At 47.9% G+C, this 12,388-nt stretch overlaps 1 protein-coding gene across 3 annotated transcripts in view; it reads right to left on the bottom strand.

Moving 5' to 3' along the window:
• The window catches only part of TYRO3 (TYRO3 protein tyrosine kinase), a 41,236-nt gene extending 28,848 nt beyond the window's left edge, over nucleotides 1-12,388 (bottom strand). For 2 of the 3 annotated variants that reach the window (XR_009274834.1, XM_058806648.1), the window contains exons 1-4: nucleotides 12,048-12,388; nucleotides 8,608-8,791; nucleotides 6,445-6,545; nucleotides 2,298-2,468 (exon numbers count right to left, since the gene is read on the bottom strand). Coding sequence is in view for 2 of the 3 variants with exons in the window: in XM_058806648.1 (XP_058662631.1) it covers nucleotides 2,298-2,468; nucleotides 6,445-6,545; nucleotides 8,608-8,791; nucleotides 12,048-12,135 (544 nt within the window). In the remaining variant the exon portion in view is untranslated. The remainder of the gene's footprint in view (nucleotides 1-2,297; nucleotides 2,469-6,444; nucleotides 6,546-8,607; nucleotides 8,792-12,047) is intronic. The other variant, XM_058806649.1, reaches the window with a different exon arrangement.

Below are 12,388 nucleotides of genomic sequence, written 5' to 3'. Positions count from 1 at the left end.
TCAGCCTACACTTGAGCAACATTCATCTTCCAACTGGGCTATAAGCCCAGGCAAACCTTCAGTCAGATGCTGCCTATTTCTAGTCAATGCCCACCTGTCGCCCACCTTGCACCAGACTTCTGAAGACACACAAAGGAAGCGGGAGTTAAATGCTACTGCATCAGCACTGAAACACTTTCCAGGGGTGATACAAGTCAGAATGTGTTCTGTGAGCATCCATCCATCCATCCATCCAGCCATCCATCCCATGGCATCATGGCACGATGTCCCAGGACACACACAGATATTGCAAATATATCAGAATTGAGATAGATTTGCAAGGCTGCCTGAAGAACTGTGTCCAGCAGCTATTGTCACGTGGCTTGGCCCTCAGTTGCCTTAAAAGACTCTGAGAAAAGTTAAAGATTGGCTCATTGTGGGCATACAATTTAGGAAGGAAACTAATTTCAGAGCTGTACAGAGCAGCTTGCACAGTGTCTCTGACCATTGACTCATCCCCCAAGCCTGAGACTAACAGAATTGCAAAGAAGGTGAAATGGGAGAGAGCAGGGAGTGCTATTCTCATCCCTGTGGACCAGAGGAAGAGGCTGCCAAGAGGCTGAAGGCCAGACAGCACAGCAGAGCAGCACCTGAGGTGGCAGGCCTGTCCCAAGACAGAACCTAACACAGCCCTGCCCTGAGGAAAATACAAAATACACCACAAACCAGGAACTGCATGTTCCCTAACACCATGCCAGCACTGCTTTCCAAATACAACATTGCTGAACCTTCTAAATGCTTGCTTTCTAGCCAAGTATTTTGTTACTATTTTCTTCAGAGTGCAATGCTTGTTTTCTTACCAACTGCCTCTTTTGACATGCTTTGGTAATCCAACCATGCAGATTGTGTCCTGTTAATGTTTCAAGTTGCAAAGACAAGATATGCCCAAGGGACACCCCAAAGTGCAATGAAAGAAGGTGTGCCCAAGGGGCATCCCAAAGAACACTGGAAGCAAATAAAGGTGCTGAAGACACTTAAAAAATAAAATAGCAATTAATTTGGAGAATCATTAGGAGTAGATGTCTTTTTCAGGCTTCCAAGCCACTGCCCCAAAACAACAGATATTTTGTGAGGCACTGTGGGATGAGTTAGTGGAGGAGGGGCGACTTATTTTTTTATTGTCTTTCTCCTCTTGACTATTTGTCTTTTCAGTTTCCATTTCAACAGGCAGATTATATCATAAGGGAGCAGTTTTCACTTCCAACTTCGAAACAGCGTTGGTGGCTACCTAAGAGAGGGAGCAGATGATTAAAACCATTTCAAATCACAAATCATGTTTTGATTTGTGAATAAAAAAGGTTCTAAGGAAAGCCTGAATAGGACTGGACAGCTCAAAGGATGGTCAAAGACATACAAAAACTCACCCTGGGTGTAACTGTATTAACACTGATAAAGAGGTCCCAGAGACAACTCTTAGTTTAAAACATTTTCTTTCTAAATAACAAGTTAAACTTTTGGTCAGGGGAGTTGATAATAATAAAACAGCAGGCTGTTGGACAACTAACTACAATGAAGTTACTTTTAAGAGGTAACTGCAAGAATTTAAGAGGCAACTTAAGATGTAACTGCAATAGGTAGCTGCAGTCAGTTTTAGGTAGAGAAACATCACCTTTTTCTGAAAGTGGTCTGAAAAGAGGCCCTAACACCTACTGGCTCCTGAGTTTTTCTGCTGACTCTGCTGGGGAAAGCTCTGCTCTGGGGCAAACCTTGGTCTTGAAGGGTATCAACCAGCCCATTTCAGCACTGATGCAATCACTCTTGAAGTATCAATTACATGAGGCAGTCAGATTTTAATGATAAAAGCATCCAGCAAGCCTGCAAGAACAGAGATTAGGTTGGGTAAGGGAGGGGAAAGCAGGGCTATGCACAGAAGGAGGGGATGGCATCTGCTACATGTGAATGCTTGGAGAGTTCCAAGAGAAATGGCACCAACAGAGTCACTTCATATAACCATGAACACCCTCCACGAGGTGGAACAAGAGGCACCCAATGCATCATCTGTTCAACAGCATCTTCAACAAGAGTGCCAGGCCTACCCAAACTCTGTAAGAGCCTGTGTGCCTCAAGCCAGCAGCAAAAACACTCCTTGAGATAATCCTTGTGTGTGATCATGTGTGATCACGACCACTCAGCCTTTAATGCAGAGCTAAACATCATTCCCACACTATGTGGCTACCCAACGCACAGGGCACGATCAGAAGAGAGCTGTTCTCCTCTTCTGATGCTCCAAGTGATCCCGGCAGTGGCAGCAGCCTTACCTGACACATTTAAGATGGAGGGGGAGACGTCTGGAAGCCCCACTCTCGAGTCTCCCATCCACCAGACAATTGTCACTGGTTCAGGGGGACCAACAGCAGCACAGGCCATATGAAATGGAGCATTAGGGGACACAGACACATCCTCAGGTTCCACAGTAAAATAGGGCACACCTGGAAAAGCAACAGACAAGTGACAATAACTGGAGCAACCGCCTCTTGTTTATTTCCATTAACACCAGTGCCCAGCACTGGACATCCATCTGTCCTGCTGCTAGGCTGAATCCAACGCCCTCCAAGGCCTCCACAAAAACCAAGGGTCAGATATGCTTCATCACCTCAGGGCACGAACACCTAAGTACTACTACTCCTGGAAGTCAGAGAGAAAGAGTGCTTGCTTCCCACAATGCCTTTGAAAAACCACTTTCAAGACCCCCCTATGAAACAGCTTTTAGTGGTAGTATTTTCTCAATTTTTCAGCTGGAGAGAATGGAGTTTAAAGAGGCAACAGTCAATAACTTTAGCAGTGGCAGACACCACTTTGAAAGACAGCTAATCCAGCTGCAGATACCTCTTGCCATGCATTAAAAACTGAAGCTTGAGAAAGCGTTGAACTGCTGGCTTTAACAAAGCCATGAATGAGGAAAGAATCCTCGCGGTGAGAGACTGGAGCATTTACAATGCTCGCTCTGGAGCTTAGTTGAATGGAGATGCCTTCCAGCACACTGTGACACCACGACAACCGGGCTGCCTTAGAGCCAGGGGTAATTTGTTTCAGAGCTGAAGGCTATCCACGGACACAGCTCTCTCAGTAATTACCTCCTCCCCACCATGGAAAGACTCCTGGTTGGTACAACAGGTATCAGGCTAGGCCCACGGGGAGCAGAATGCAGCTGCAAGGCTACCTACCTTAGGTCATCTCTAAATGGCAATAGCTGAGCGTAATTCCACACATCAAGAGATGTGGTTCTTCTTATGGGCAATGCCAAAGCTCTTGTGGTTTCATTGCTCCAAACCAGTAGCACAAATTTCAGCAGCCATCAGCAGCAGTGCTGACCATGCAGGACAGCCAGTCACTTCTTGTGATTGTTGGAAGAGCTGAAGGCCCAGAGAAATGTTCAGTTCCCTTCTATACAGAAATCTTTGTGTGTCAAACACTGCTTCTACCAACACCACTTACCCCAACCAAAATCAGGCATTCTCAGCTGGAAAAAGTGTGTTCTGGAAGCTGCTGATCTGTTGCCTCACAGAAACAGAGGAACTGACAACATTGTGCATTCACATGCTGAAATTATACTGTCTGTCCCTGGCCAAAGATGACAGGCCCAAGTACCTCCACCAGCAGGCAATTAATACAGATGCCTAATAGGGATTTAGAAGCCTGACATTTCCTGCAAGCTACATACAAAAGTGCTTTCCTCAGTCTTTCACTGACTGTCCAGTCACAGTTTCATCTTTCAGGTTGCAGCTCCTTTGTGCCTTCCTTGCCTCCTTCCCTTAGAGTAGTAAGTAAATGATTAAAACAGATTAAAACAGGTCTAAACCCAAGTCTCTTGAGGAATGAGAGTGCCTATCTGTGCAAAGGCTAATATTCAGGACACGTATATCCATTGTCATGGCATACTGCTTGTTTTTGCTGACATATTTTACTTCATTTTTTTATTGCATTCATACATAAACAATAAAAATGAGTAAGCTTTTGAGATACCAGCTGTGACACCTCTGCCTGCTTTGCCTTCCTTCTCCAAGGAAGATTAGAGGGGAAAATAATCACCGTTTCTCTACCAGTGAGCAGGATCCCTGCCTCCTGTCCATTTGTCATGACATCCAAGGTAAACTTTCAGGAAGATCCTGCCCAGCTCAGCAGGTTTTCTCACTTTGGGAGCAGCTAAACAGAGCAGACAAGACCACAATTAAAAACTTTCATAGTTGAGGGAGTGCAGCTGACTCATCCAGCTGAGGAACTCGCACTGGCCCCATCCGTATGTTACCTGGGCAGCTTGCTGCCTCCCAGTTCCTGGTACAAGAGGTGAGTGCCAGCACATCCTTTTCACAGACACCCCATGGAGGCACTGAGCAGTCAGCAGTCAGGAAATCAGCACAAAATCAAGGAAATCATCCCACCTATTCCCCTCTTCCAACGCAGTATCCAACCTTTAAGGCTGTTTTTTATGTACAGTTTTGAGACAGAGTTGATTGATTCAGGGCAGTGTGCCCATATAGGTGTGGCTTGGTCTCTGACTGTAGCCACAATGGGGGCTAGCAGCCCCAAGAACAGCCACATTGTCAGAGGTGTATTTCAAGACAGAAAGCTCTGTAAGAAACCCAATCCATTTTTTAACACTCCACAGTGTGCCTCTGAGATCACCTCTCCAGCCATCATGTTCTCAGCAAGGCCAGAGACTAGTTTCTGAATCAGGAAACAGGTTCAAAACAGTTTTGGTTTTGTAAATTCAAAGAAGTGTTTCATAAGATCAAACATTTTTATTACAAAGACAGTTCAAATACCATTGCTAGAAAATCTGGCAGATACAGACTACCTAAGCAGATATTATTACACAGCATAGAAATGCAGTCAAGCTCACTTTAAGTTAGATCACCAATAGTCCACATTTGTTTGTGTGCCACACTGAGGCATGTCAGCACCTAGTGAAGGCTGCAAATCACCACAGTAAAGATCCTCTTTCAGTCAGAGGACAGTTGTTATCGATAGAGCAGCCACTGCTACACAAAGCTGGCATGTCCAGGGAAAAAATACACAGAGATAACAGTGAAGGTGGGTCTGAAAACCCAGGTGCTTTCTTATGCTAAGAGCTGACACATTTTTTAAACTCCACCCCTTATCACTACTTGTTAATTTTTAATTATATCCACCAACTCCCTTTACACATGATTACATGCCCAGTTCAAGTTTAACTACCTTGTGTTGTACTTGTTTTTCTCATAAAGGCAACTGGTTGATTTTTTTTTCACTTCAGCTGTAAGCTTTGGCCTTCATTCTTAATATAATACACCTTACCTAACTGCAGCTGGTTTTTTGTGACTTAGATGCTTTTTTGCCTGTGCAGTCCAGAAAGGCAGCGTGTTTATTTCAGCTTGGCACGCTGAGCTACCCAGTCACTCCTAATGCACCCACCATGCAAATGCAGCCACCTCTGGAGCAGACCATGGTAATTGGATAGAAATAGAAACTCCACACAAGAGAGTGTTTTAAGCTGTAAAATTTAGGTGGACAAAAGCCTGGGTTTTATGGAAGGCAGAATGTGTTACTCCTCTTGTGAGAGCTGCTATGAATGTTCCCATGCTCTGAGTGAGCGACACCTTTACTGTAAAACACCCCGACCACATCACCTCCCACAACACCCTCCCTGCTCCCCCTGTCTAGGACTGTCAATTCAGGTCTGCCCCAAAATGTTACCAAACACATCCAAAAAACTACTTCTTGCTGAAAATGCATTGTTCCTGTCAACTTCCTCACCAAAAATTAAGCCATCCTATGACTACTAGCTCCTAACAGAGGATCAAACAGAATCATGGCTCAAGGGAAATGAAACTAGAGAAAGTAAGAAGCCACCAATCCACACCACCTTGGGTGATATTTAGCAGCCATGTAGAAGCCATTCCTATCAGACAACCGTGGACAGAAAAGTGCCACACAGAGCAGCCACAGCTATGAAGTGCTGATGTACAGCACTTCTCACAGAACTCACAACTGTGTTAAAACTGTACCTTGCCCACAAAGACCTGCTCGGCTGACACACAGAAGCAGACTGTGACCCTGCTTAGAGAAGTGGGTTGGACCAGATGAGCCCCATGGATCCCTCTCAACTTGAACTATTCAACATTCTATGAATTATTTAGAGATGGCAGCAACAATGGATTTAAAAGCTGGAAAGAAATGTGCTTGCACAAAAAGATCTTGTTTCCTAACATGCCAAAATAAAACCAGAAGGCAATGAACGGACAGCTCTGCCCTTTGAAGCAGTTCTCCTAGCTCTTACTCCTGCTCTGTAGCGATTTCCCTGCAGTCAGCAGCAATGGTTCAGAGCCAAGAAGCCTGTCACTGGAGCAATCTGCTCTCACCACTTCGACCTGGAGCATATTGGTGGGTCAGCCGTGAAAGGAAACCAGCACTACTACTCCTCCTTACCTTCCACTACGAGCCACACTTGTTGTGATTCTTCCTTCTTCCCCCCGTTCTCAACCTGGCACCAGTACTTCCCAGAATCTGTCCGCTCGACGGATTTCAAGCTGAAAAAAGTCAAAAGCCATATCGATATTTTATGTGGATAAAGCATGTTTTTGCCCCAAAGGACCCTCCAGTGTTTTGCAAACCAGATGCATGGAAAACACCCACTGAGACACAGCCAGCTCTGGGGAGGAGATCAACAGCCAGCCAGCACAAAGCACATGGCAAAACAGCTGAGATGGGAGGCTCCTCTCTAAAGTGGGTGGAGAAAGTCCTTGCAGAGCAGACAGTCTTCCTCCAAAACATTCTCGCAGAAAACCAGTCATCTGTGTCCTCTGAGGATAGGAAGAGGTCATCTCCATCCTGAATCATGACTCTAGCTAGCCTTCAAGTGCGGCAGCTTGGCCTACATCTGAGCTAGCAGGAAACTCTGCACTGCAAACCTCTGGTGAGCTGGACTGCTTTGCCTCAGGCAACAGGACTGGCACAGCCTGTACAGGAACAGATGGGGCAGAAAAGGGTCCCCCTGCCTCAACTGTGCTCAGCCCTATCCCGATTCCAGAGCGGCTCACGCTGCAAAACTCCTTGGGCCTCCCAGTTTGTGATTTCGAGGGGTTATGCTGGTGAATGGTGAGCAAGGGCAGAATTTGGTACCAAAGCAACGAGGTGTCAGCTGCCAAAGGCAACAGTGTGGCTCGGAGAGCCCGTCAGGGCACCAGTGCTGCCTGCTCCCCGCAGGCCGTGCAGCCTCGCGCCTGCTGCCATGCAGGCATCCCCCGCAGAGCTGATGCCCACCTTTCTAAGGCTAGCAGTCCTCCAGGAGAAGGGCAAGGATGTCTCAGGAAGGAAGACAGAAAGGGGGGAGAGTTTGCTGAAATGCACACAATGGACCCACTACAGCCCGATTTTCAGAGCTGGACCTTCAAATGGCATCAGCTGTCCTGCCCATGTTCTGAAATACAGTGATCACAGCAGAGAGTCACACATGGATAGTAGAAATGATCTCTTTGGGAGAAGAAAGGAAGAAGAGAGAGAGATTCAGATACATCCAGATTTAGCACCCTAACTTATCTCTGGTGCTGCAGAGAGAGTTCTCAGCAGAGTAAAACAAGAGGCAAGAAAGGAGATCAGAATGAGATTGTGAAGGACAGAGTTAACTAGTGGAACTGGGGGGAAGTAAACAGTATAGTTTCAAGACAAACTGTTTCCACAACATAATGTTATGCAATAGTTTTACTGTGCACAGATGTTTTTCCTACCAAAATGTTTTTTACAGACAAGCTTTAACACAAAGACTTTTAGTTGCTGGAATTGGAGACCCTGTACAGTGTCAATCCAAGAAATGTAACAGGAGATGAAGCCAGAGCTCAGGGAAGAATGATTCTCAGTCAATCAACAGTTTTGAGCTCTTGTGGTGTGGTGTTGGTATATTTATCTGTACAAGCTCTTTTAATGCATAAAAAAAGACAGAGCAGAACCTTGGGTCTTGTTTATCTCAGTACTTCCAGAACTAGCTGACATCCTTCTTCTGCTGAAATAAAAGTATAGAGATCTGCTTTGCACAAGAGTTTCATGCCTCTGAATGGGTCAGGACCGATATCATGTAGTGTAAATGTATTAGGAATAAATTAGGATTCATTGCAAAATGAATCAGGGATGGTTCAGAGGACAAACATTCCTCCCCAAAGAAAGGAAGGGGATGTAGTCCTGGGAGTATCATTTCAATCAACAATCCTCACCCTTTAGGCAAACTGACAGCTCAAGAGAGAGAGTAAGAGAACAGGATGAGTACGAGAGAAAACCTATTTATACTGCTGCATGGCAGAGCAAGATGAACAAACAAAGCAAGACCATCCTTTCACCTTGAAGTCACGTCTCAAGCATCACAAGCATTAGCAAAGCACCTGTCCCCACAGTAGTCAGAAAACCAATATGGTTCTAGTGGATAAAATCTCAGCACTCAGTGGCTTCAGTTCTGCTCTCAGTTATACCCTTGCCACACAGTGAACTGCAGACCTAAGGACTTTGCCCCACTGAGGGCACTGCAGTCGCAGAGATATAGCTGACAGCAGAAAACTGTGCAATAGTTTCCATGATATTCTTCCTTCTCTGCATCTGTTGTACCTGAGGAAGCCGATCCAGTGTTCTTCATCTACTGGAATGTACACCTGGTCTACGCTTTGCACCACTGCTCCATCCTTGATCCACAACATCTCGGGATCTTCCATTCCCTCGAGGCTGCAATTTAGTTTCACGGGTTGACCCTGGGACACCTTTAATTTGATTGGAGGTCCTGTAAATTTCATACCTAAAAAAAAAATACTACTCCGCCCCACCCCCAGAAGAAGGGGGGTTGGAGTACAGCAAATTACTCTAGGTTGGTGGTCTGGAATTACGCACCCTACCAGCACACGCTGCAGAGGAGTGTGTTAGTCTCAGCACTGCTCTACTACGTCTGCTAAGCAAATGCAAGCACTGAAAGCACAGTTGCTGGAGAAAAGTGGTAGTTCAGCATGTACATGGGGATTTTTTCAACTCGTGTAACAGCAGGGTGATGTTCTGCAGAGCAGTGCCCAAGCAGAGAAGCACAGAAATGCCGGGAGCTTCGCCGTGTCAGTGTTCCAGCAGTGCTAACTGCATCCCTTCAACACGCTGCCACACCTCCCTCTTTTCCCCAGGCCTGGATTTAAGCTATGCCGTTCTTGTGCTGCTTAGAAAACATCGTGCTTGCTCCCTTGTACGCATTTGCAAAGAGCGTGGATATGAGAAAGAATCAATTATGTTTTGTTATTCAGCATACACTGTTCTCCTGCCTTACAGAGAGCTTCTCTACAATTTGCAAAACCCATGAAAACAAAGCCTATTCCACACCATACCTCACTGAGGAGCAGAACTGTGTAGGGAACAGATATTTCTGTCGCGTGATGTGGGTGTGTGCGGAGTGAGCCGCCTGGAGGACCCTTCAGTCCAGCCAAAGGACCCCATTGTACCCAGAGCTACACCACTGGCACCCCAAAGCAGCAGGGCCAGAGCTGGTGAAGCTGCTCAGGTTTATGGACACAGAAGTGATCAGAATTTGCCCCGGAGCGCTGTTACGTGTGTGGGTGGACCGGGAGTGTTTCCCTCAAGCAGAAGTGAATGTATGGAATTTGTTAGCATGAGAAGACACGGAAGCCAACTATCTAAGCACATTTAAGAAAGACAGGCATATAAAGGAGGAACCAGAAGATCAAAGGAGACCGTGGGAAAGCAGGAAGGTAGAAAATAAATGTAAAGTTAGTTTTGTTAGGGAGAGTGGCTATTTCCTATGCAGTGGCACAGGACTGACAGACCAGAACAGGTCTAGCTTAGTCCAGTACTATGCCCTGGCAGTGGACTCCACGTCCTTCAGAAAAAAATTACTCCATCACTCTTGCCTGGCCACGTATCACAGTACATTACAACTTCACGCAGTTCACTGGTTGGTCAGCTTCTCACAGGATGCCTTGCTACCCACAGAGCCAGTCAGAAAGTGCTGCTTAGTGAGCAGCCCTGTTGCTCTCAAACTCTGTTACAGCCTTTCCAGCAATCCAACACAGATTTCAGATCTGCCACTTTCCTTCTTGCTAAAACGCCACCCTCCCACAGCCACGAGGGCACCACCTCACAGGGCAGAGGAGCAGCAGAGGAGCTCACAGCGTGGTTGTAACAGCTGGGAGAAGGGGAGCCAGCACTGTGGGACCAGCCAGAGCTCTGCCACCAGCAGCCTGTACCCAGATGAGTACCAGTAGTCTAGGAGAAAACCCAGAACACAGGCAGAAGAGCTTTATTCCTTTCCTTAATGAGATTCCCCAGCTGGTTTCCCGACACTCAGTCTTTTGCCTTTCTATCTGCGGTTATTCATTTAACAAATTCACGGAGAGCACTGGAAAATGGGCAAGCTGATCATTTGAGTTTAGTTGCTACAGCTCATTTGCTGGGCTAAGGATTTGATCACCTTGGGTGAGGATGATCTAACCTCGCATTACTTAAATGTGACACAAACTACATGTCCCAGTGCATGCCAGAAAGCATCCTCCCTTTCACCACTCAAAGCACTGGAATAATACATGAAAGCTTCATAGCAGCTCTCTCTGTGTTACAGAAAACTGATATAGCCAGGCTGCTACACATGCAGAAACTGACAGACATTTTCATTACAGGTGCCTTCATGGAAAATCAAACTACTCAACATCCTTCAGACTGCCCTGCTGAAAGAGTTAGTCATAAATTAAAACAGGAAATATTGTTAGAGATTCTATATGGTTTTCAGTTAGCAGAGGAATCAATGATGTAGGAAATTAACATACAGTACAAGTGTTCAGTCAGAGTTGTACATATTGTCCAAGTATAATCCCTCCATCAATTTCAACCGAAATGAAGAATTACAGGTCAGGTATTTTTAATAACTTCACAGGTCAGTAACGCAGTTTTGGCTGCAGCATCTCTTCCTGCAGGTACCAGGAAGAATCACATAAGAATTTTAATTTCCACCTATTCCTCGTTTTACTCTCCCACTCACTATTTCTCATCTGACAACATTCTTGATTCAACTGTGCAAGAAGTAATTTCATCCAAATAGGTTCCGCCAAGCCTACCTGTAAGAGCTGCAGATTGTGAAATGTATGGGTAGGAAACAGAACTGTTTTAAATGACTTATCAAGCAATTGTCTGAATTGACAGCAAGTGAACACACTAGTTGTCAAAATACATGACACATCTGTTTGTTTGCTTTTTAAACTTGCAATCTCTGAATATTTTAATTCCTAGGAACAGAATATGTTTTTTGTGATGTTGGGAGTGGAGAGGAAGACGTCTGCTCATGCATGCAGGGTAAAGGCTTTTTGCTTCTCAGATTCCTTAGGACGCTGATCTAGCGATCCAGCCTGTGCCACAGCCTCCCCAGCTCCGTGCCACTGCACGCACATCGCTCCACACACAGCGCGGAGCCCAAACTCCCGCTCAAGTCGGGAGGAGGCTGGCCGGGGCGCCGAGACGCTCCAGCACGCTGCTTTCCTTGCCGACCGGGGTGTGAAACTTCGGAAAACGAGTTCATGACGGAAAACAACAATAAAAGCCGCTGAGGAATGCGCTAGCGCCCGGCTTTCCTCGGTGACGGCCCGCGCTAGGCACACGCCAGAGCAATGCCTCCGCGAACCCGGCGAGGATTACTCGCTGCTCTACTCGCAGCCAGGCGAGGCTCGCACAGCTCGGGCTCCCCGCCGGCTCCCGAGCGCCACGTCGCTGGTCCCACAGACGCGGCGGAGACGCCCGTGCCCGGCCGGGAGGGGCAAAATGCGCCGGCCCCGACCCCACCTGTGGCTGCCCGAGGCCCCGCGGCCGCCGCACCGGGCGGACCAGCCGCCCCGGCCGCTCCTGCCCGGCGACCCTCAGCGGGCTGTCGACACTCGTAGAGGCGGCGGAGCGGGAGCTGCCCGCGGGGAGACTCGGCCGGCGGCAGGAGCCGAGCCCCGCAGCCCCTCCCGCCGCACCCGGGGTCTCGGGGGGCAGTGCCCCGCCGCCACCGGGCTGTCAGCCCCGCTCACCTGCCACGGCAGCGACGTCCCGGAGTGCCGCAGCCCAGAGTCCCAGCACGAGGAGCCGCGGGATCGCCATGCTCCGCTTCAGCTCCATCTCTCCCGCACCACCATCCTCTCCCCTGTTCCCGGCGCCGCGGGGGGCTCCCACCGCCCGTGAAGGCGGCGACAGCGGCTGCGGCAGCCCCGCGTCGCCGCCCGATACCGGGCTCGCCCGGCAGGCTACGGGCACGCTCAAACTTCTTGCTCCGGCCGGGGCGAGCCTCGGGAGAACCTGCTGCGGGGCGACGGCGCGGGTCGGTGGGGTCGGGTCAGATCCACTCCGCTCCGGTCGCCGCCGCCGGGCGATC

The sequence above is a fragment of the Ammospiza caudacuta genome, chromosome 6 (genome assembly GCF_027887145.1).
Source record: "Ammospiza caudacuta isolate bAmmCau1 chromosome 6, bAmmCau1.pri, whole genome shotgun sequence".
In the NCBI taxonomy this organism is placed as follows: domain Eukaryota; kingdom Metazoa; phylum Chordata; class Aves; order Passeriformes; family Passerellidae; genus Ammospiza; species Ammospiza caudacuta.
This window is presented reverse-complemented; position numbering and strand designations above follow the sequence as displayed.